Source organism: Coturnix japonica, chromosome 5 (genome assembly GCF_054131305.1).
Source record: "Coturnix japonica strain WE chromosome 5, WE-NBRP24, whole genome shotgun sequence".
NCBI classification, from domain to species: Eukaryota; Metazoa; Chordata; class Aves; order Galliformes; family Phasianidae; genus Coturnix; species Coturnix japonica.
In genome coordinates this window covers 7,509,515-7,535,354 of record NC_140667.1, presented here as the reverse complement: position 1 = coordinate 7,535,354, position 25,840 = coordinate 7,509,515, and the positions used below count along the sequence as shown (strand labels likewise).

Genomic DNA, 25,840 nt, shown 5'->3' with positions numbered 1-25,840 from the left:
AACACTCCTCACCTTCTCCTTGCAGCAAACAAGCATGGCAGTTCACTCCCTGCCTATGCCTGCATGGCATGGGTGACATGCATCCAGTGGCCTTGATGCTTGCCCTGTGAGTAACCACAGTAATTCTCTAAGTCTTGATTTATGAGATCCTGGTATAATGTTAGTCTCTCCTTCCAGTAGAGATGCACAGGGTTCTGCAGGGTACTTCTGCCACGCATCCTGGAAAGATCAAAGCCCACTACTGACTGTGTTCCTCGCTCTGCCATGTGGTGGGGTGGCGTGGACTGGTGCAGACTGGGACTCCATGTGAGCTGGCAGAGATGGGCTGGTGGTTTAGGGGGAAAGCCTGCCTTGTAGGCACTGAAATAGTATGAAATGTGAAGACAAGCTGTCTCCCCACATTCTGGCTGGCTAAGGCCTGTTTTCAGAGGTAACACTGGGCAGATCAGGTGTCCAAACAAGCAAAGGGTGTGTGCTATTGTAGGAACACAAGCTCTGAGTGCCCAAACATGCAGCTATTACTTAGCATGCCTGCTAAATTCCTATGTCATAAATGGTAACTCAGCCAACCATGATTATTTAGCTATAACTCTTCCCCCTTTTCCCCATTTATATGAACATTAAAAAAAAAGAAAAAAAAGTAAAACACAGATCTGAACTTCAGAACTTGTCCTTTCTGAGCTTGAGTTCAAAAGAAAAATAAGTTTTTAAAGCTTCTAACCTCAAAAATGCACTGTAAAAAGAGTAATTTCCTGTAATTTTCTGCTCAGTGTACAGCTTATAAAGACAATGCTTCTGTATGTATTGATCCACCTGACCAGAAGGTCATTAAGTCATATTACACTTTAAGCTTACTAGTGGCTTTTGGGTTAAGGGTGGGGACTTACATGCTGGTTATGCTTTGATGTTTCTCACCGTGTGCTTACACATGAAGCTCTGTCTCAGAGGGGACTTTCGAGTTCCAATATGATAGAAATAAATACTCATTATAAGCATTCTCTTGTTCTACTAGATATTTGAGAGCACTTTCATTCCCATGGCACCAAAGAACTGTCGTAATCACCAGGGGCTGAAACTTCAGGACTGGATTGGGTAGAATTAGGGCTGTTCTGACATAGGAAAATTCCTTCAAGGGCAGGCATAAATGATGCCTTAGCCAGGAAAGGGAAAAGGCAGCTACGTTATTTTGTAAGTCAGTGCTTTGTGCAAGTACGTTTGCCTGAGTATGGAAACCCTAATTCACAATTTGAGAGAAAGGAAGTAATTTTCCACTTAGACCCTTCAATTTTCAGTTCTTTTCACTGTTCCTTTTGTGTACTTCTTGCTGCTTTGTCCATACTGTGCTCAATATTCATCCTTATGTCATTTTGTTGATCTGATTTTCCTTGTTGCTCTTCACCTTCAGATCCGTCGTTAATGGTGTCCTGGAAAGAAGACAACTACCTGTATGACAGTGGCTATGGTAGTACAGTAGGTAACTACCTTCACCATACTTCATGCTTTTCTGAAGTAGTTGTATTGTTGTCAGAAGACATTAAGTGTTTTCTATTTAATTCCCAGAGCTGTTAGACAGCAAAACGTTCTGTCGTGCTCAGATCTCCATGACAACACCGAGTCACCAGCCTCCTGGTAAGGAACTTGTAATTATTATTGTTAATTGTTGCTTTTCCCAAAGCTACCAACATATAATAGCCTCTGTGGTCTTCTGCTGCATGATTGAATCTGAGCTTCCAGTCGTTTTATACTAAGCAGTACTGATTCTGGCAACTCTTGTAGCTATCATTATTACCGTAGCGTCTCTCTTCCCTCTGTCAAGACAAAGAAGATCAAACAATCTGCTGCCTCCACATATCTTTTAAAGTGACTGAGTCAAAGGGGAAGAAGATGTTAGTGTCAGAGAGACAAGATGTTCCAGCTCAGGCATCTCCTTTTCTGTGGGGTAGCCAAGTGTGGGCAAATAATAGTCATATTCCTCCCCAGAAGCAGCTGCAGTTCCTCACTGAGCTGGTTGTTCATGTCAAGTAGGTTTGGGGGCAGGCTGGGGGCAGCCGCTGGGCACTGTAGGACAGACCCGTTGTCCCCTGCCCGGCCTGTCTCTAGGCAAGCCCAGCATGCCATTTCACCCCTTCTTGGAGCTCCACAAGGCCACAGGAGAGATATGATCTGTCTGCTAAAGGGCAGAAAAAAGAGCAAACCCATTTAATGCAGCACCCATCAAAACCCCGTGGGCAGGGCACACACATCAGGGTGCTCTGCAGGGCACGTCCTGCTGCAGGCAGCGGGATGGAGGCGAGAGCAAGGTTGGAAGGAAAAGGGAATCTGAGGTCATGAGGCAGCAAGAAAGGGGGAAGGAAAGGCACAGTCCTCTTAGAAGGCTTTCAGGCAGATAGGCCTGAGGGTGATAGGTAGAAGCTGTGGGGTAATGAGGGAGGTGTGCTGTTGGGGATGTGGCCTTGCAGTCACTGTCTCTGCAGAGCGCTGTGGAGCTGTGACTGCCCCAGTGCCCACTGTGCCCCTGCTGGGGTTACACACTATGTCACTGCTGGGCTTGCTACTGGGTTGTGTGGCTTAAGTGAATACACTTGGCAATCAATTTAATAAGACAAAGAAAACCTGACTTGAGAAAGAAAACCGCCAAATCTTAAAAAGAAAAAAAAAAAACCCAACCAACCAACAGCAAAACCCCCATTCTGTTTGCTTTTGCCGCTGCCTCCACCCACTCTGCTAAGATGGCTGCCAGGAGTTCAGAGCGCTCTGGTGGGACCAGAGACCTGTCAAGCTTCTGGCGCGGTGTGTTTACCCGCTGACTGCTTGAGCCTAGAGCGAGGGTGGCACGCCAAGGGCACAGCCTCCTGTAAAAACTAAATTTGTATATCCCGTAAAGAATATGGCTCATTCCTGAATCATATGCAAATACCCTGCAACCTTTTGTCACAAGTTTTGCAAGACAGCTTTGTTGAAACTGCATTGTAACTCTTTTCATCTGTCAGGCACCAGCCTCACAACACGATGTGTTTGAAACCGGTCTCCATGTGAGAGGCAGGCAGAGCAAGAGGCTGTGTACACAGCTGAAATCCAGAGTAAATCACTAGCCAGGCAGAAGGCAACTGAATCTCCACAAATAAATCTCCAGCTAAACAGAGCATAACAAACATTTGCGAGCAAATTGTGGGATTTTAAAATAGAAAGGATTTAAATATGAGGGCAAATAAAGGGCCTGGTCCTGTTGTCCTCACTGGGTGTTCCCACAGGCTTTTAATAACATCGGGCAATCGTGATTTGAGGAAAGGCAGTGAAATAAGCTTCATTTTACTTTTTTCCCCCAAGCTGAGTAAGGTTCAGGCTGGTTCCTGCTCTTTGAGAGTGGGAAGACAAAATGACTCAGAGCGCATTTGATGCTTGGGGGGTCAAGGACAGTAATTATGTCAGCTCAGAACAGGGGAGGTTGGACTTATCCTCTCTGCCCTGCTTGGGGTACACATCCAGTTATGTATGAATAAAGCAAGTGCGTGAATAGCTTTGCATCTACCTTTTCACATCCAGTTATTGCAGTTGCTTGTGCAAATCCAACAAGTTTCCATGCAAATGAATATTTCCTGTGAGTCATTTGCAAATGCAAATGTCCCGTTTCCATGAAAAGTATGATAATCTTGCATTCATAGAAGCTGGGAAAACGTGCGTGGGACCTTCAGCTTTGCTTTGTGGCATTCATGCATGAAGCAGGCCAAAAAGCAAATAGAGGAGGGCCTCACTCTTGGGACAGTCCCATAGATTTTGTGAGACCTTGGAGCTACAGAGCAGGATGCAGTCAGGCTGCCAGGTGGGGGATGGCAAGGAACAGACAGAACTTTTCTTTTTCTTCGTTTCTGAAGAAATGTTAGTGCCAGAAATCCGATTCCTCCTGGGGCTGGCTGCAGGTGATAAAGCACCATCAATGAGAAATTGCTTGTTTCTGTGGCTTCGAGCCATGGAACAATATATGCACGTCCAGCTGCCAAAACCTCCTACCAGCACAGTCCCGCTCCCTGCCCCCCAAACAACTGCGCTGTGCCAGTTCATTATGTTTTAGTCAGGTAGGTGTTCTGTGCATCAGTACCAGCGCATACATTTCACATTAGATCATCTCTTCAGAAACAAATAAGCCCCCAAAGATACATGCTTCTGCAAAGACTAAGACATAATGGGACAATTCAGGCCTCCTTTTATAGACGTGATTCTCTTATTTTTCTCTCTCTCACACATAGCATGGGGTGAGGTATTTGTTAATCTAATTTAGGTTTCAAAAGCCAAATGTTTACCTCTGCGTTCATTCTTTATTCATCAATGGTCTCTTTGTGAAGTGTGCTGATTACCATACAGTACAGAAAACAAAACTCTCCCCCTTCCTCCTCCCTTAGATTGCCTTCTGAAAAGTGATTATCTTTAAAAGAGATATTCATTCTTTTTTGTGGTTTTATTTCTTTCAACCTGCTAGTCAATGGAAAACCTTTAATCAAATTTACAAATAGGCTTCATTTTCCTCTCTACAGATTCTTCAGATGTGAAAAAAACACAAGATCATACCCCAAAGTCACACACCAAGAAACACAGTAAGTCCATGGTTATAATGGTTATAACATCTGTGGTTTATAATGTTTGATTGAGGGAAAAGAAACACATTAAGAGTGGATACCCATTGGGAAGGAAAAGGGAGCATTCTGAGTTCATTTTGAAAGCAGAACTGGTTAGATGGTTACTCTGATTGAATTCTCTAAGTATCTGACTGTTTCTGGTGCTGTTTGCTCACATTATTTTTGATGCAGTAGTTTTGCACTTTTCTAATTGTTTTTATCAGTTAGAGCCTAGAGGGAAACAACCAGAAATCAGTTTCCTTCAGCCTGTGTTTAGCTGAGCTGGTAAAAGGAGTATAGGAATGACAAAAGAGGTGATGGACTAAATAAGGAAGGTCTGTGCACAGGCCCTGCTGTGCCTGTGCCCGTGTATGCCAGGTGCAGCAGTTCCAGAGATGCAGTTCTGCATCTCCTCCCAGAGCTTTTCATGTATGGCATCATGAGCAAAAACCTGCACCCCTACTCCTACAGCTGCCTTTTCTTCTGATACAGCAGAAGATACTGCTCTCCTCATCCTCTTTTTCTTCTAGTTTTGATTCAACCTGAGTCTAAAGACCAGTTACCATATCAGTGATTCATAAGCAGCATTCTGTTAATGCATTTCAGTGGCACTTTAAACCTGAAAATAACTTGCATATGTTCTTTTCATCCTGTGTTTATAATAGAGCATATTGACATTGGTCCTCTGATGTGCATTGCAGTATTCAATGTAATACTGTTTCTGTAGTCTCCAGATTAGTTTTTCCTTCATGACTTCTCTTCTTATCCTGCTCTGTGACATTGCTCATTCAGAACTCCAGAACTTTTATCTGCATGCAGACTCTTTTTGTGTTGTGTGTGTATCAAGACTGCTAATGAAGAAATTAAGTAGGAGTGGTCTGAAGACAAACCTGAGAAGAACCCCATCACAGACTTGGCATAAAGTAAAGGTCACTTTGCCATGCTGGGCTAATCCCCTACATTTACAGTTTTCTCAGTAGTTGTACCACTATCTATACAGTCTGTTGTTGATGTCCAGATAGACTAGATTCACCACATTTTGTTACTTCTAGAAAGCAATTATCATAGCAAAGAAAAATTAAGGATTAGTTGACAGAAAGCTACTGATGTTATCTGTATACCAGTTTTTATTTAACATCACATCTTTGTTGAGGTTGTTTCCTTCTTACTTTGGTCTAAAGCCTTACATGCATTTGAATGCAGACCAAAGGACAACAGTTTTCTGGCCCACCTTGTCACTATTATTCTTCATTCATATACCATCACATCTCACTTGTTTGACTGTATGTTTGTTTCTTTTCCTTCTTCTACCTGGGCTTTCTCGTTTAATCTCTACAATAGCTGGAACAGAGCTGTGCTTAAATAGGGTCTCCATATTGAACTGGATGTCTATTTTTGCCCTTTCTGTTATTGAAGGCAAAATTTAATGCTATTTTCCTATACAGTTTTGGCTATCTGTTTTTATCACTGTCTCTCTATCCAGTATACACCTTTTTCCTGAAGTCTATCTAGAACACTTGAGACCAAACACTTGCTTATGTGGAACAGTAATGTATTTCGTTTGCCTTCTGTTTGTCTGTTTTAAATGTATGGCGCTTCAGTGCCCACCGTACGGTTCTGCTGGCTGTTTCACAAGCTGCATAATAATACCAAGTTACATGCTGCTGTGCTGTAGAAGAATATCAGGAAAAATTTTTTGGGAAGGGAAGTGAGGGGAAGACTTAAACACATTCAGTGCCAAAGTGGTGTTCAGTTCAGGAAGCAGAGGATGGTTTGGTTTCTACCTCCCCTGGTTGCTGGGGCTCCCATCCATCCTTTTGCCTCAGGGCTCAGCCTGCTGAAAGCTGATGTTCAGCCCCATCCTTGGTGTAAAAGCCATCAGTGTTTTCACCTGTGCAGCTCCAAGGTTCTGCACTCCATGAGGCATGGCCCATCCTCACTGTGTGGTCCTTGTTTATAGATGACATACCATAAGAAAACGGCATAATAAAGAACATACCCAGAGAGTTCCTTAAACTCCTTCCTTCTGCATCCTTCCTCTTTCAGACCCTCGAGGAACTCATCTCTGGGAATTTATTCGAGATATTCTTCTTAACCCTGAGAAATATCCAGGATTAATCAAATGGGAGGACCGGTCAGAAGGTGTCTTCAGATTTTTAAAATCCGAAGCTGTGGCTCAGCTCTGGGGGAAGAAGAAGAATAACAGCAGCATGACTTACGAGAAGCTCAGCCGGGCTATGAGGTGAGTGCACATAAAGAAACCATCTGAATGGAGAATTTTATGACTTTTAAAAATGAACCGTAAGCAACAGCAGCTCCTTTTTTATTTTATTTATTTATTTATTTTTGCAGCAACAAAGTCTCTCCCACTAAATTTGAGGTTGTAATGTTACATTCTGCTTTGTCTTAATTTATTCCTCCTGTTTCCATATACTATCATATGCATATTATATAATATTTACACTATATTTTATACATGATAAATTCTGTTTCTGACCATACTACCAACCAGTAAAAATATTTGATTGTAGGAAGGAAAGATGGTTATAGCAAGCTGAAAGTTCACATACTACTGAACTGGGAAGTTTTAAATGACAGAGTACTTGTTTTTTGCACCAGTGCTCAGAACATAAACATTCCCCTGCCCGTTATCTTAAAACTGGTTTACGAATCCTCTGTGAGGATCTTCATTGTCCCTTGCTTTAATATTTTCAGAATTTCCCGTAATCCATAGAAGTTCAAACTGTATTTCAAAATGGTATCTTAGATTCTTTCCTGGTTAGGCTTATTTAGGAAAAGAAAAAAAAACACCACCAAAGAAACCCCCCAAAAAAACAAAAAAAGAAAACAAAAAAACCCACCAAGATGAAATCTAATCAGATCTTATAATGGATAGGGCAGTACATTGTAACTCAAAAAATGGTGAGATTAAAATTCATTAGTTGATTAATGTTAAGTAAAGAGAAGACACAATGATTTTTTTTTTCTTCTTTGTCTTTCAGTTAGATGAACCTTAGGTGTAATAAAATATGATAAAATAACATAAAATGAAACCAAATAAAGACATTTCAGATAGCTTTGTGATTCCCGATTTGACTGTGTGGGTCATTTGAGATGATACAGGAATTTAGTTTAAATCTTTTTTACGTGTTTCTTTTAACAGATACTATTATAAAAGAGAAATCCTGGAGCGTGTGGATGGTCGCAGATTAGTATATAAATTTGGAAAGAATGCCCGTGGCTGGAGAGAAAATGAGAATTAAAGATGTCAAGAAATAACACTTAAAACACCTGGATGTAAATATTCAAAGACTATTTTCTTATATTTATGTACCAAACTGGGGTGAAAAAACAATTCTGCTTCTGTCGGGAAGAAGGAACATTATCATTATTGGTGTTAAAATTATTTTATTTGAAGTATGTCCTGTATGGGGAAAAAATGTACACAGTTTTCTGTGATATAAGATAACATTATAGAATTATGATTATTTTTCCCTTCTTGTGAAGTTTTTCTTTTTTTTTTTTTTAAGTCATACAGGCATAATGTGATTTATGACAATGCTGTGAGTCATGCAAAGAAAGGGAAGGAGCAAAATATTAGGGCATTTAGGCAGTATGATAATCCACTTTGGAAGGCAACTGTAAGTGGAGAAACTGTAAAGCATCTCTGAGCCAAGTAGTCTTCTTCCATAACCAGCTGGTTTATAGCTTTCATTGGCCAATATCACTTGTTCCTTCCCTCCAATTTCTGAATGTTTCAACACTTTGCTGGCTTCCAGTTGCTTTTATTAATCCAGACAGTGGGTTCCCCTTCAATTCACTTGTCCCAGCTGTAAGAGCAGTAGCTCAGCAAGGTGGGAGTGAGCATTTACTTGGAGAACCCATACTACCTCCACCACTGGGACCTTCTTTTGTAGGCAGAAGTTTAGGACTGGACCTTGCCTGGTACTGAGTATCCTCCCTAACCTCCAAAGGGCATTCAGCTCTCACCATGAAAAGGGCTATGTGTTTATAACTGACTTTAACTATCTTTGAAGTGGACCGCAGGAAGTGAGTCGATCTCAGGGACCAAAAGCCATTAGAGGAAGATGACTGTTTTCTGACTGGGCAAACATACCAAAAGACACCAGTTTCCCAGTAGAGAGAATACTCTCCCCTACCTGATATTCCTAACTAAAGCATTCAAATCCATGACACATAAAGCAGTGAGGAGGGGGCAAGCAGAACATGTATTAATCCAATGGCATGAGGGAGATCCCAGTTCCTTCAATTTATATGATCTTCCTGGCAGGTCAAGTTTCATTTGGACATATATTTTCAAATAACCTCTGAGAAATGTAAAACTCTGTTGCATGCAAAATATGAGTTCTCTTTGCTTTTCTCAAGCCTAGCTCTTTGTATTTGTTTGCTTTTTTTTTTTTTTTTTTTTTTTTTGGCATTCTTAGTTGCAGATAAACCCACCGACATAAAGACACTGAGACATTGGGGACACTTGAATCTGGGTCTGGGTCAGTATTTTGGGCTTGTCTCTAGCTGTGCCATGCGGAGACTGAACACTGATTGGCAGCTTTTTCTTTCTCCAACTCACAAATGCTTCCTGCTGGCACCAGGCAACGGGGAAATAAATCTAGAGGAGGCAGTTCTTCATCAGGTCACTGAGTGCGTGAGATGTGGGAGTTGAGAAACAAGATTTTCTTGGTGATGTTAACAGAGGTGAAACAAAGATCAATTCCTGTTTCAAGGATTGGGAATTTGGAACACAGTGACAATTACAGGGGCTGAAAAATCCCAGGGAAAAGAATATTAAATTCATCCAATATCCATTTCCTCAGGCTCTTGGGTTTGAATCCAAATTAGCCAGAAATGCAGCAGGGCACAGCTGGAGGTTGAAAGATATTCCAATTTTTTTGTTTGTCTTAAAAGGAAATGCAGATGAAACCAAGAGACAACAGAAGTATCAATATAAATGGCATCAAATGTGCTTAGCAACAATTTGTAGGCAAACATAAAAGCCTAACTTGTTATCTACACATGTAGGGCATGTCTAACAATAGCACCACCTCCTACAGTGTGTGTGCCAAAGCTGTCACCATCAATTACCCGTACATGACAATTTTTACTTTTCATAACCTGGGTGGAGAGAGGTTCATCTAATTTACAAATCAAGTTATTAGTCTCTGTACTTCAAAGCACTGTTTTTTCTCTCAGTGTATCTCTCTTTTTTTTTGGACTGACTGTGCCAGCCTTCCTTGCTTTTGCGCAACTCATTAATTTCCTCTTTTTTCAGCTTGATTGGCTACATTCCACTCCATTTACCATCATTTTGTAGTTCATACAGCAAGAACCATGCCACCAGATGAGGAGAGAACCTTCACTTTTTTCCAAAGATCATCACCTTCCTCCCCCCAGCCCCACAGTTATTTGCAACCCTTTCATGGGATCACAGAATCATTAAGGTTAGAAAAGACCACTAAGATCATCTAGTCCAACCATCAGCCCATTGTCACCGCACTCCAGGCTTATCCCACTACACATTCCAATCCACCCCTTGAGTAAAAACCTGAAATTAGTGCATCTGTCACAAATTCCCTGGCACCCAGATTTCATCCTTTCTTGCTCTGGAAGCAGAAAGGCATAGCTGATGGCCATAGCGATACTGTTGTGCTAGATCTCAGGCTAACTCATGTCTTACACATTATCATACCTTCATAAGACTGCTTGCTACCAGATCTTTCAGCAACTTCCTGGGAAATACACTGAACTTGTGATATAGATGTTGCACCCCTTTTTTACTGAGCAGCAGCTAAACATGCTTGTAAAGGTTTTGAAAATTAGAAGTTTCACTTAAAGCCCACTATATAAATCCAGATAGTGATTTATGCTGGGTTGCAGTATAAATGCCAGACTTCTACTGTCATGTCTTTCAGCAAGTGGAAATCGTGCAAGTTTACATTCCCATTCTGTAGAATTTTTCAGACTAGGTACTTGTCATTCAGCATTACAATAGCACAAATCTGGAATAGAAGCCAGCCAACTTTTACTCTGTTTCACAAATATATTAACCCTCGCCTAAGACAAACACAAAGGGCTGTTTAAATCTGCAGTTCTTGCCAAGGACAGATGCAACCAACCAAAGGGAATCTTTTTACCAGACCTAAGCAAATGGAGAAAATGAAGAGATGAATGTTTATGTAAATTACTATTTAAACAAAAAGCATTTCTGATTGCTCTTTTATTTTGTATTTCAGAAGCTGAGCAATCATATTTTTAGATGTATCCTTTAAGTTAGCAGCTGCTCAACTGGTAGCACCATGTGTATAGATTTTTATTGTACCATAATTTTTCATATGTAAAAAGCTCTAGATAGGAAAGTATATTATATTTATATAGATACATGCAAATCACAGTGTCAGAGGTGTTGGCGTGAGCACCCCTCCAACTCTATTTTCTGCACTAAGTTAGAGCAACTTACTCTTAAAACATCCTGAGAAGCTATATGTAGGCTGGTGAACTACACAGACATTAACATGTTTAGTTATGTTTTTGTCTTTCTTTCTGTGGCAAATTGCGTAATTCTTGCTTGTGTCTCACAGCTTCTTCAACATACATGTGTGGAAAAAACCCCACATGAGATATTTCTCTATTGCCATTGTAAATCTCAACTTGGAGACTATGTATCACAGAATGGTTCTAAAGACTGTTTCTATTTTTGTGGACATTATATAAATTCAAATAAATGACTCGTGAAAGAAATTTTCTGGCTAACATTTACCTTTTTTTTTTTTTTTTTTCTTTTTTCTTTTTTTTTCTCGAAACTGGAATTGTGGCTGCAGTGAGTTCTTTTTGATACTGGAGAATATTTCGATAATGGAGAAAAAGTGATGTAACTCCCACAGAATCCAGTAGCCTACTGAACTGGTTGGTGGTGTAGCCCTTCTCTGGTGAAGCCACTGGGTCTGCAAACGTCTTGCACGTCCCACAAGGCTTGTTGTCAGTGCTGTCAGCAGAGCCAGACTGCCTTTCTTGTTTGGCTGCTGAACTTCACAAAGTCTTACTTCAGCACTGCAAATTTAACTTCAAGGCATTTTGGAGCACGCACAAGGGCTTGTCTGATTACCGCTGGCATTACTCACACCGAGCATTTGCTTCACTGAATCAAAGCTGCTAAAGTGGCAAAGTCCTTTCCTTTGTGCTCTTTTTTTCACCTAAGAGATAGCTACAAGAACGCTCAATGAACAAAGAGAGCACCTTTCTCCTGATTTGATCTTCAGTTTGAGGGAAACAAGAATGAAAAACCTGATGCTTAAGAGAATTTCAGAGTGGGATCGCACAGCATTTGCACCCTGTGGCTATATCAGAGAAAACGTTTGATTTTCAGACACAGGCACAGCCCTCGCGTTCAGCCCGCAGAACCAGGCTGCTTCCCCTCAGGGCTGTCGCAGTCTGAGGGCTTGGGAGTCCCCCGTCAGCCTTCAGGAGGAACAGGAACCAGATTCCACGCTAGTTTGGCTGAATTTTAAATAAGCACACAGCTAGTTTTCCTCAAAATGGCTGGGCTTTTGTTTCAAGCAAGCTGAAGCCAATACTTGAGCCAAAGACAAATAAGAACATTGTCTGGAAACATGCAAATAAATGTGTATTTAAAAGTAACCTTCTCTGCTTATGATTTAAAATAAAGCAAAACTGCAGTTTTCGGCCACACTCTAAGGCCAACATGAAATAAATATTCCGTTTGCAAATCCTATGTGAATTGAAAGTAAGTAAAACATGCATTGAAAATTGTCTTCCAAGCTTCATCTAAACCCAATATAAATTTGCGTGCACTCCTCTGTGATAGGAGTGAATGGGATTTGGTTCATTTAAGTGAAATCTTGTACTGCAGAAAGAGAAACAGTTAGAAGTTAGCAATACCAATGGTTCCCAAGCAGTGTCATCAATTTAAAAGACAGGTAGTCTATTGGAGTTTTCAGTGTTTGCTCCCAGGCTGATGGAGTTTTGCACAGGCAGCCCAGGTCCTGAGATGAAGGCAACTCAGCTGAGCTCTGTGCCAGTCAGGAATTTCCTCTAGCGAGCACTTTTGCCTCCTTTCCCTTGATATTTAGCTCTTTCAGTCACCAGACAGTGCTTCAATATGTGAGAAAACAAGAAAATACCAGGAAAACAAAAAACAAACATGAGAAAGAGACAGCACTCTGCCACATCTTACTGCACTGAGTGCTGCTGTGTGGAACTCCAATGGCAGGAAAAGAGTTGATGACATCCAAATCAGTCTATTTATATTCTTCCCACCAGAGGTTGCTTGCAAAAATTAAATACAAATTAGTGTTTACAAGTCTAATTGCAACTGTAAGGAGAAGAAGAAAAGAGAACAATATGCCTGTATGCATGACATAATCTTGTGAGGCTAAAATAATTATGGAAGTAAAATGACAAATATATATATATATGCATTCTGCTGAAGAATTTCCCTCCTCTGTCTTCAAAATGGTATAACATTCTCCTTTTCTCTCATCAGCTTTTGAATTTCTAGCAACAATGTTTAGCCTCAGCATGGGGAATGAGGAGGAGCGGGATGATCTGTGATGCTGCACCACATCCTGCAAAGCAAAGAGGCAAATTATAGCTTCTTCTTCCCAGACTTTTGGGATTGGTTTGGATCACAGAGCTTTTAATGTTCCTGGGAAAAAGATACTTTGTGTAAGGTTGGAGATTAATTTTAGAGCAAACATGAGATGTCACTAAAATGAATAGGAAAATTACATTTTTTCTCAGGATAGTAAATCTGAATTTTTCTCCAGTGAAACTCCAGTGCATCTCTCCCAAGCACTTTCTCTGCTGGTGGGATTATTTTTCTTGAGTCTGCTGACTTGAATAGCCAAGTCTGGTTGAATAGTGCCAGTTATTTCTATGAGAATCTTTTAGCATTCTCAGGTGTTTTCATTTTGATGTGAGTAACCTGGAATTGTTTCCACATGAAAAGCCCAGCACCAATGTATATTGCACAAGAGTATTTTAATGTTTGAATCCTATGAAAAGAATTTTATTTTTTTTTTAAATTTTAACTGAATACCAGAGAGATTTCCAACATGTCTGGAGAGGGAATAAAATAAAGTAAAACAGGAGAGATTCTTCATGTCATTTTTACTTTTAATTTTGGAGGAAAAGTTTTATAATAACTTTTGGCATTTTGTTTTTGCCTTTTACAGTGTAGTAATGACACTGGAAATGAATCCGATTTAACTGAGTTATTCTTTAAAAAGTATTCTGTGTTTTCTAAGACACAGATGAAGGTACTGTTGTTGCGTTAGTAGAAGTTGGAGAAACATTTGCACCTCTTAAGTGATTCACCTCTTTTTGGAAGATACAAAGGTAACAATACATCAGAGTCGTACATGAACAAAAATTGCATGTATGCTGTGTCGCATCAGAATCCCCCTATTCAGATGCATCTGTTCCATTCTGAGGTGTTTCTAAGATTACCTGATTAATGAAACTTTTCAGGTAAAAGTCAACAGCATGGCAGCTATTACTGTATTTTGCTTGAAGTATTCTGGTTTGCTGATAAATCTGGCGTAACCCAGCATATATTTTCATTTTAATCAAACTAATTAAGGATCCATCCCACAAATTTTACATCCTGATGGATCGTTGCTCCTGCCTTGATTACTGTCCTTTTTGCCACAGGCCATCAATTTCACTGTCTTATTCAACACACATCCCTAATACCTATTTGATTCAGAGTATTTTACCTTAAGCACTGCTTTGAATTCTACCTTAAAAGGCGAGAAAATCTGGATGCAATCTACAACATTTCAGCATTGCAATTGTTTTCTCCTCTCAGATATTGCCTAGGGTCAGAGGGACAGGATAGGCCAGAAATGCAGTTTCTGCTCCTACAGTCGGCCTGCAAGGCCCACAGAAGAGCAACACAAAATGTACTTTTGCCTTTTGCCTTTGCAAACCAGCTGGCACCACATGCAGCACTTCTGGGCCTCAGGGAGGTGTAAAGGCTTCGTAAGTTCTTGTTCTCTACTTTTATAAATTTCATGTATGTATTGCACTTGTTTGTTTGTATCTGAACCTGCAGCTTGACACCTCTCTAGATGTTAAGATAGTTTCTTCTTCCAGTGAATTAGTTCAAGTGATTTATTGTTTCAGTGAATTGATCGCAAACTGAGATTAACAGGTGGACTATTTATTGAGACTTTCATTCATTGTGAAAGTCACTTTGTTTTTCCATTGGCAGATGTTTTGTGACTGATTCCAGGTTTCTGCATAACCATGCACTGGGATTTCCTCATTTCAAGCTCTGGGTAATTCAGAGGTGTGAGTGTTTTTTCAAGAAGTGATTTCAGTATCATGACACATCTGGTGTGTTTTGCAAAGGACCCTCTTGCTCTATGTATCTTCAGAGCAGTGAAGAGACTGAAAGCTGGAGGATCTCAAGAGCCATTCATGGTAATAAGAATCCTTGGGGCTGACATGACTCTCTCACCTGCTTCTTTCCAAAGCTCCTTTCTGCACCTAGAGAATCTTGGACAACAATGTGACCTATAGGATTGTGTGGGGATGAGATTATTGTGCTTCACAGCTCTCAGAGGCAGGCTGAGGAAAGCTCCATAGCTCCACAGGTGAGGAGAAGCATCAAACTGATACAGGTTCCAGCCCCTGGAGAAGGTAGGATTGACTGAGTGCAGGGCTGTAGTGCTGCTCTGCACCCTCACCTCCTGAGGCCTGGCCAAAGACTTCTAATATGCTGTGACAGTGAGTGTTGAAGAAAAGTCTGAAGACAAATGGGACTGGAGAAGGTCCAGGTTGGTGATGTGAGGATGCTGAGATGTAGCCTGCCTTTAGAGAGCATGAGGAATGCTGGGATGAGTGGACTGCACCCTCCCCTTCAGGTCTTGCCAGCTTGCTTGCTGTGTGTCAGCTCCTGTCTGCTCTCTTTTTCCACCCCCTTTTCCCAGGTGGGGCGGTTACAGCTTCCCCGGCTGTACCCACAGGAACTGCCCTTTCCCCAGAAGCCACCAGCCTTGAGCTGGCTTTCATGGGCTAAGAACAAACTAGCCCTTTGGCTCTAGCTTACACAGTTATAAGCTTTGGATTTGCCAAGTCAGAGAAATCTAAATGTGCAAACCGAATCTGCTTCCAGGGGCTCTCTCATGCTGCTCAGTGATAGTTCTCAGTGCAGCCACTGACCAATAGGAGGAGAAACAACAACCAGTGACTGCTGCAAGTCACCAGAGACATGCAGACTGCAGTCCTATGCTGTCTAAGAGCCCTATATTTTCAAAGAAAGCTTAAATAGAGAGACAATTAATTAAAAAGGGGGGAGGGGAAACGCCTTGAATCTCATCCTTCTTATGGCAGATACAATCATAATGTTTCGGGTAATTAGCTTTGCCAGAGCTGATGATCTCTCATTTTGGGAGTGTATAAAATCTGTGAGTAGTGATATGAAGCAACCTGCAAGTCTCCATGCCTTCTTCTAGAGTTCTCTCTGTACTCCTCTATCTCCCTCTGAATCGTACCTCCTCTCCTGGGGAAAGGCTCATTGGTGCTTATCAGATTCAATTACTGCTGTTTCATATCAATGTTCTCATGTGAAATCAGAATACAAATAACATAGAACTACCTCCATGCACCTAAACAATTACAAATGCTGATGATTCACCAGTCATTCATGCCAAACCAATATTTTTCAGTATTTTACAGATCATGAGCTAGACATTTTAATATGTTCAGGCTGAAATCACTGGCATGCCATAAGACATCTAGTGGAGAAGGCCACTCTGCCTGAGGATGCATGGCGTGCTCAGTTGCTGTCACACAGCCATACACAGCATTTTTCCTGGTAGGTTTGTGGGTATTGAAAGGCATGTTTGCTTTCAAGGAAATTTAGTTAGGTGGTAAAGTTAATCCATTCTGTTACCATGCTCCCAGGGAAGAGGGACTCACTTTGAGGGACCCAGCAGCCATCCCTGGCACAGCTCCTACCTACCTGTGGTTCTTTCCTAGCTCTTCCCCATTTTGGGGCTGCCTCTAGATTCACTTCTTAGAGCTCCCCTCAAGCTGACCCAGATGAGAGTATAAGCTGTCCTGTCATGCCAGGCTCCATCACTTCTGCCACCACCAGCAGCACAGCAGATGCAGCTGTTCATTAATTTTGCTATAAAAACTGAAACTGGAGTTGTCAGTGCTGAACATGTTAAGGACTGGGGGAGCCATGATAAATGTTGAGGCTGAGAACACTCTTAAGCTCCTTGAAACCTGAGCTCATGACTTCAGTGAAGGAAAGTAACTGACACTGGACTGTGTGCTCGCATAGGTGAGGAGCAACCTGGTGCTATCAGATTTAAGGGAGTCAAATACAAAGCCACATCGTGGGTGTCCCGAGATCCCACCAAAAACTGTATCATACCAAATATGTTCTGCTGTCATGGAGATTGGTCACTTTCAGCAGTGATAAGTGAGACCTGCCCTTTATCTGATGTTTCTATCAGATGTAGTTTTTCAATATATATACACACTAAAAAGTCATGTGCTGAAGCTTATGCTCCTTTCTTCTGGTGTGCAGAAGGAATTTAATTCACTGCATATGGATAACCCATTTGTTTACAGTCAAGTTAAGTACAAAGCCAGCTATTAAGCTTTGCTGTCACCTTTAATAAATGGTTTCACAAGATAATAACTCTATGCAGCTACGCCCAAGGGCCATCAGCATTTTTAAAGCCTCTTTATGTGTCAAGAAAAAGCCACACTGTAACAGCCAACAACACTGTGGAGAAATATTACCACCTAATATTTCGTTTGAACACTAAGGTTATGAGTTACAGAGACCTGCAAGCAAAACTGAAGCTTTAAGCTGATCCCCTGCCTCAGAAAGGATATAGAGTAGCAAGTCTTTCTTCAGCTTGGAGAAAGACAAGGCTGGAAGCAGGGGACTTATCAGAGGCCTGTCTCCCAAGCCTAGTCACCATGTGAAACACCTTGAACCTGATTGCAGATTGTCTATTTAAGCTGACCTCAAATGTCTGCTGTAAGAATGGCTTTCTGCTCTGTGTCTGCTGCTGTGTGGACTGGCCCTGCTTGATGATGGATCCAAAAATCAGTCTGAAGTAAAGAAAAGATTTTGGTTGAATCTGTACATCCTAAGGCTGTGGGGTTGTTGGGTCCAACCTGAAGGAGAAGGTACAAGTCTGTAATGAGAGCAGCAGGAGAGGGAGGTGATCTGTCTCTTGGGCAGCCACTTTTTGTCAAATTATTTGTTACCAGCTATTTGTGAGCAGTGAAGGGATCACCTGCTCTGTGGAGAAGACATCTGACTGAGCTATGCAGGGGCACTTAGCAGGTATATTACACTTTGACAAAGGTTTGACACCTTTCCTTAAATTTTACATGGCAATGAAAGGATTTTGCATTGCATTTCTGCCATGAAGTTCCTTTGACTCTAAGAGTGCTTTCGCAGTCTGGCAAAGCACAGATCTGATGAGGCTGGGATGTGAAACAAAGGAGTTGACACAAAACAGGGGTACCCAGGCTGATTGCAAACCTCCTGGGCTGAGCTGCAAGGATGAGCTTGTTGAGGAACTGCAAGCACAAGGTGTTCGTTTGTGAAAGATCCCTCCCACCAGCAGGTGTTTGCCATGGAAGGTGAGCAGGCCATGTTGAGTCACAGAGCGCTGTGAGGCACAGCCTGCATCATCTGGGCAACGGGAGGTGAGTGGGGATCAAAGCTGTTGATAAATGGTGTGGGGTTGTATGTTGTGAAATGAAGTGATGGTTGGTAAGGGGTGGAAATATAGTTAAAATAAGGAGGAACTGAAGAGAAGGATTTGGTCGTGCAGGGAGTTCTTCCCAACTGCTAACAGCAAGGCTGGAGGTGCTGGGGCTGCAGGGCTGCACCATGCTTGCTCAAAGTGTGTGTGATCAGAATTAGAAACCATTATAACTGTAATGACTGAAATTGCGGAGTGATGCATCTAGGCCTTTTGAACTCTGGATATGGCATTTGCATGCTAATATCTGAGAACAATTACCTCATGTCTCCTAAGGGAAGTGGTTGAGGCCCCATCTGTGCACCAGCAGGGCTTGATTTTCAGATGCACTGAGCAATTGCCTATCCCAAGAAAAAATCAGGCTGGAAAATAAACTGCAGATAACAATCTGGTACTGGCAGAGGAATAGAGTAGGTGGGACCTATTATGCTTTTTTCCATCTCAAAATTTTATGATTTGGCTGCATGTATTCGCCTGATACACCAGTTTAAAAAAAAATAATAAAGTAATAATACTGTGTGATCAACCCACACAGCTCTGCTCCCCAGTCAGTTCCCACACCTTCGTTCCCCAGCTTACTCAAAGGGTTTGGTTGGGGAAAAAAAAAATCACAAAGAAACCACAAGCAGAGCAGATCACCACAATCACACCAGGCAACGACTGGGTTACAGATAATTAATTTTTGGGAGCTAGATTATCCCCTGGGTTTACACACCTGTCTGAAGGAGCAAGGCAGAACAGACCATCCTCCACCTGATGCTGAGGAGCTATGACAAATGTAGCTCAAGGTGTGATGCCTGCATCTGATCTCTCTTCTCCATGCCTCGTCCCTAGAGCAGGAGTGAGGTGGAGCATAGCAGGGCTTCTCTGGTGATGGAAAAGGGGAAACAGGAACTGCTCTGGGTGGGAGTAAAAAGTGTTAGTTGCTTCCAGGGAAAAACAGGAAAAATACAACCCTGCTGGCCAGTCCTGAGGGATTTCTTTCAAACAAAATGCCTGCATGTATCCTTTCAATCTAGCCTTGCGCAACTAGTTCATTGTAGTAAGAGATCTATGGTCCAAGCATTTTGATAGCAGAAAATAGGCATCTTCAGAAGGCTGAGATAATGCAGTAACATCCTTTCGTGCCTGCCATGTCATAGTGAAAACAAGCAGGTACATAGCAGGCATCTTATGACAGAAAGGGATCACGATGGCTGCAATTACATTGTACTTTTTCAAGATGTTCTTGAACAAATTGCCTTCTATCTACAAAATGTAATGAAGAGTAAATCATAAATATGACCTGGATTGCTACCAGTATGTGAAAATGTGTCTATGGGATCACACGCATTAGCAGTTTCCCAGATAAAGCCAATGATCTTGACGACTGAGTCCTAACTTGTTAATCACTCCATCATTTGTCCTTTTATTTTCTCATCAGCAGTGTTAGTAATCTTTAGTACTTCAGCTGCTGTCTTAAGGTAACAGAGTTAGAGGCTTCAAGCTTTTTTTCCTTCAGAGTATTTGAAAGTGCATTTTTCCTAAACAGATTAGGCTGTAGGTGAGCAGGGTAGTATGTTCAGAGCTACAGGAAGAGCTACATGGTTATTGTGGGGCTTTTTATGTTCATGGGGACATAAATTATACTGTGTTGGTTTTGATTGCTTGAAAGGATCTCAGTCAATGGTCTCAGCTATTTCAAACAGAGACTCTCCTGTTTATCAGTGTTGTATTCCAGACACAAATCTTTCTCAATGCCTCAAGTGATTACAGCTGTAATATTGCATATAGAAAACTAACATGTGACATGTATATGTGTGATATGTAAGGGATCTAGTCATAATATCCAGCCTTTCTAAATCATTATGTATAGAGTATGGTGTGTTTGGAAAGATGTGCAATGCTTTGAAAATAAAATAGATTACTGTTTTTCTGTTTTATATCACAGCCTTATTTTCTTTACTTTTCTGCTTCATGGAGAAAGCAATAGCTTGTGACAGTGAACCTGTACCATCCACAGGTGAGATAGCTCAGGCTGCAGGTAAAGGTCTCTAGAGTTACTTGCTTGCAAACCTTTAATTCCTTTTGGTGTCTGTCAGTTTTACTTTGGAAATCATAGTCTAGATACTCAGTATGGAATGCAATAACACAGCTATAAAATCTCAATGCATGTAGCATGGAATGAAAGAGGAAAACTGCTCATAGTCAGTTTTCCCTCGCATGTGTCAATGAAGGAAACAGAAGAAATAATATCCTTCTTAAACTAATCATAGTATTTTAAATTCTTTTTCAGAAGGTATTACAAGTAAATAAAAGCAACCATCACTTCTAACTTTTGGGGTATTAAATTAAAAACAAAAGTTCTTGAAGCTTTTTCCAAAATGCATTTGGATATAAATATGGTAAATTCTGGCTTGGAAAACACTTAATTTTTCTTATCCTTTTTTTCCACAGTGTGAGCATTATGAATTTTAGTAACACTCCCACTAGAAACTTGGTTAGACTTCTGATCAGAATGGCAAAGAAATTAACATTAGCAAAAGAAGTGGGACTTCAGACTGGAAAGTTAAGAATATGAGGTAGGGGGCTCAGATCTTTTTGAGATCAGTTCAAAACTCTGAATTGTTAACAATCGAAAGTAAAAGCAAAACCAAAAAAAGGAATGCAGTGATCTAGTAAAATGAAGTTTTTAAACACAAAAGACTCCAGGGGGATGGTGAGCAGAATGAGACTATGATGATGCTATGATACTGTTTTGTAGATGTTTTAATCTTCAAGGTATGGAAACATGGTCTTGATGAAATTACTCCAAACTGCTCTCAAAACAGTTGCAAAATTGCACCCCACAAGTGGATATTAATGATTCATTGTCAAGCTGAGTTGTATTTAATGTGGCTTGGCTGTAATCTCCCATGGGCCCAAGTACTAGTCAATACTTTCATTAATGACTTTACTCATGGAAAAAAAGGAGTCAATTTACTGAGCTTGTAAGTCATAACAGCTGAAAAATATAGCCAGCCTTTTGAAACACAGGATGGAAAGTCAAAACAATGACGTTAGAGTTGTGATCCAAAATAAGCAGAAGGTGTTCTAGATGGACACAAACAATATCAATGGCACTATAGGAATACTCAGTTGCACAAAAATGAGGTGGTAAGTGACTTATTGGACGTGTGTTTCGTAGAAAAAGAGGAACATAATATTTCTGCAAATTACAAGTTAAGCATAAGAGGGCAGTGCCAGAAAATATTCAAGAGCACATAGACACAATGCTTATGAGATAACAACAGTGCATTTCCTGCTCACCTGCAGATAATCTAGCTTTATGCCCAGCTTTGGATACTACTTCAGCAACACCAGGATCTTGATAGCACAGCAGGAAGCGCTAGAGATCTAAAGGCATGCTTTATGAGGAAAGATTAGAATATCAGGTTTATTTTACAGGGAGAGGACAGGAATGAAAAGAAAGGTGATTCCCATATTCAAACGTTTTTGTTTGTTTTGGTTTTTTTTAAAAAAAAAACAACACCAAAAAGCCATCATGAAGAAGATGAATCTTTCTCCACTTCCAGTAAAACAAAACAAGAAATAACAAGCCTAACTACAGCAAAGGAAATTTGGGTTAGATGCAAGCAAGAGATTTATAATGGTACGAAGAGGAGTCTCATCAGCAGACACTAAAAAGAACAGGTTAGACCAACATCTCTTTAGAATTACATAAGCACAGCTGATCTTTCCTTTGGGTGAGGGATGTACTGGCACAGTCATAAGAGCTCTTCTAGAACAACTTCTTGTGAAGACATACTGCAGTCATAAGTCATGTAGGCTTGGATTAAACAGTAATGTCTCAATGGGGGAAAAGATGTTTTCTTCAATAGCTTTCTGGCCAGCTTTAGCTGCATGCACTGACAGTTCCTAAAGCTGCCTAATACTAAGATTTCACTGTTACGCTGTCACCCAAGTCTACATTCTGCAATAAATGTTTAGGCACTTGGAGAAGAGTATTGTATGGACATACAATTTAAATTAGAATATATGCGAAATTCAAACTGATTGTAGAGGACAGTGGGGAGAACAAGTTGTACTGACATACCCTGAATTATGTCTGAGTCTCACCTATCGGGCCTATTAGGTAATTGTTTACTGTTTACTCTTTCCCTGCAGGTAAGTGATAAAGCAAGTTCAAGTCTTAAAAGGAAATGAGAGGTTGCTTATGTCATTAAATTGTAGGGAGTGTTAACCTAGATTGGTCTACACTACTACACTAGCAGGATCGTGTTCTGCAAACAACTGCCCTGCAGGAGGGAAATCAACTTTTTACACGGGTAGGTGGTGATAGGACATGGGGGTTCAATTTAAAACTAAAGGAAGGGAGATTTAGTTTGGATGTCAGTTAGAAATTTTTCACTGAGAGAATGATGGAGTGCAGGAACTGGCTGGTCAGAGAAACTGTGGGTGCCCCCATCCCTGGAGATGGTCAAATCTAGATTGGATGGGGCCATGGGCAACCTGATCTAATTCCATGATTTAGTGGCTGCCAACCCTACTTGTGGCAGGGGGCACAAAGATGATCTTTGAGGACCCATCCAATCCAAGCCCTTATGTGACTTTCCTATGTGCATCTAATCTTTATATAGCTCATACTAGTGTAAAATTCTACAACACCTTAAGATCCTTATCCTCATAGCACTGTCAGAAATGTGAGTGCTATCATATCAGTGCTAGTGTTATCATCTTCCTACACACATCTTAAACACAAAAAATAAAGTCTAAATCTCTTCACTGCTTTTGAAATGTTAATCTACTTCTATGTAGACATGGACTGATGCAAATTCCTTGAAGTCATAGAAGTGTAGAGAAGTCCTGGATGTGAATGCATCAGCCAGGTATTGTTGGTACCCTGCTCTGGGTTCATTCTTTCCTTTCATTTGCCTGTCATGAAGCACAAATCTGTCTAAAGTAGGCAATGTGATTCTAGTGGTAGAAAATGCTTTTGTTTCTTAAAATGGTCACAAAAATAAGGTCTGAGATTTTTTTTTTTGTTGTTATGAAGAATTTCTAATAGCAACCTGTAAAGCTGCAAAATCTGAACTGTGGTAACTAAATAGTACTAGATTTTAGAAAAATAATGAAATCATGAAAAAAGAAAGCACTCTGAAAAAATACAATATAACAAATATTTCTGCTTTGACAGAAAAATACATCCATGTATTTTGGCTTTTTCCAAGGAAAATTCAAACTTTTAGCCAGTCCCATTCTTCTTGTTGTCCAGTGGGAGAGAGACCTATTAGAAGGTGGATATGGGGAAGAAACAAAAACAAAACAAAAAACCAAAACCCACAACAACAAAAACAAACAAACAAAAACAAGGATATGTTAATTGAGTTTGGCCTATGCATTGTGAGTGAAAGGAAAAATAGGACATCAGTTTTACAACACTTTAATTCTCTAATTCTTCAGCTAAATTTTTAATGTGTAGTTAAAGAGATGAGCAAAGAACTAGAACAGAAAACAGTTTTTTGTAAATAAGCCAATGAAGTTAACAGTGATATTTAGACACAAAACAGCTTTAAAATGATGTTCCAGCTTTTCTTCTACAAAGCCCATAAAACTTAACGGTTATGAAATATTTCCTTTGTTTGGCTTCTTTTTATTTCAGTTTAAAGCAAAGTCTGAGGTACTCCTGATGTTCTGCCAAGGCTAAGAAAAAGGATTTTAGGAAAGCCTGAACTTCCAGAGAAGTTCATGTTCATTGCTGTCAACAAAGCAGCAATAAAAGGAGATTTGGCCATTCAGCTGATACAAAGTAAATACAATAGAATCAGTTTTTTAAGATGATTAATGCTTGGTATTTAGGAAGGTAGACACAAAAGGTTGGCTGCAGCCTGCTGAGACTGATCACCAAAGGGTTGTCCGTAGTCAGTGGAAGATTTGGGCTTGGCAGACACAGGGTATGTGATTCCTGTGTTGGGCAAGGCAGTAGACAATCTCCCCATGGATTCTCTGCATGGCATTCCAGGAGGAATCAAAAACCTATGCAAAGCTCAAGTATCAAACTGGATCCAATCAGTTTGTAGCACTCATAAATGTGTGCTAACAATTAATTAACTCAGTGCTACCGAGTTTGTCCTATTACTTAGGACAAACCTCTATCTTGATGTCCAGAGAATCTGAATGCAAAATGAAAATACCTAGAGGATACTCTGAGTTAACAAGATGGTAATGCCTTATTGATCTTGCCAGGCCACAGAAAAAAGGATTTTGGCTGTCTAGAATGATTGGCACCTGGTACTGCCAACCTCAGGCACATGAAACGATGTGGGAGTTGGGTGTGTCAGGAAGCAAGGACTGAGCCTCATGCTGCTATCTTCTTAGGATAGCTTGCGCTCTTCCTGATGCTTAATGGGAACTGGGATATGCCTAATCAGACCAAACAAAAGATGTAGAGATTAAACTGCACCATTAGTATGCAGTAATGAGATGACTGGGAAAGATCTCTCACATGCAACACCTTCATTTCCATGCTTAAATGATTTACTTCTTTATTAAGTCCACTTGAATCAGCATTTCAACCAGGCAAATTAAATGTATGTGGAAGAACAGTTGGCATCTTGACCACAAGCTGTGCTGTGGATGTGGATTTAAATGTACAAGCCTGCAGAGTTGGATATTACTAGTGAATGAAACAACAGAAAAAAACCCAACATTTACATATCCTTACTCTTGCCAAAAAAAGTCTTACAGAAATACTGCAAGGTAAATTGGGAGCATCAAAAAAGAAAAAGCAGAGCACTTGCCAAATATAATTTTTTTTTTTTTTTATGGCACTGCTGTTTCACTTCACAAATAGACTATTGATTTTAGTAATGTAGGAAGAGTGGCAGAATTACCTGCTCGTAATTACAGTCCTTGCAGCTTCAAGAATCTGTTTGTAGAATCTGACATTCAAGGAAAAAACAGATGGCCTAAGAAAAGTCCACATCTTCTCCCAATCCAGACAAAAAGCAGCCACATTTTGGTATGAAATGTTTTATTTCCAGAAACCATTAAGGTGAAGTTTTGCCTGTGATTTCATTGCAGATTTTTAAACATTTCATCATCTTAGAGTCACCCTCTGGCTTACCTCCCCTACACTGCAGGATAGGAATTAGGAGTGATGGCACTGGGGAAAGCCGGATGACCACTGCATATGTGCACCAATGCTGATGGTGCTGCAGTGGCACCATGAAGCATGAAACTGGAAACTGCAGTCAGTGCTAACAAGGGATGTGAATTGGAGTTGACTGCTCCACATGAAAGGCTCTCTATTCCAGTTACTCACTGCTCAGCTATCCAACACACCCAAGGTTTTCAATTTGTAAGAAAAACACATTTTGATCTTGATTCTGGAAAGAGGGCTTGGGCAATTTGTTAATCATGTACTAATAGGATTGCCTCTTGTCATACCAAATCATCCTGCTGGGTTTTGAG

The 25,840-nt window shown here is 40.7% G+C and overlaps 1 protein-coding gene across 2 annotated transcripts in view; it reads left to right on the top strand.

The window, feature by feature from the left end:
* The window catches only part of EHF (ETS homologous factor), a 32,689-nt gene extending 24,585 nt beyond the window's left edge, over window positions 1–8,104 (top strand). For both annotated transcript variants that reach the window (XM_015863598.3, XM_085549955.1), the window contains 5 exons: window positions 1,406–1,474; window positions 1,561–1,629; window positions 4,530–4,589; window positions 6,657–6,852; window positions 7,774–8,104. In XM_015863598.3, coding sequence (XP_015719084.1) covers window positions 1,406–1,474; window positions 1,561–1,629; window positions 4,530–4,589; window positions 6,657–6,852; window positions 7,774–7,873 — 494 coding nt within the window. In that variant the 3' untranslated portion in view covers window positions 7,874–8,104. The remainder of the gene's footprint in view (window positions 1–1,405; window positions 1,475–1,560; window positions 1,630–4,529; window positions 4,590–6,656; window positions 6,853–7,773) is intronic.
* Window positions 8,105–25,840: the final 17,736 nt, after the last annotated feature.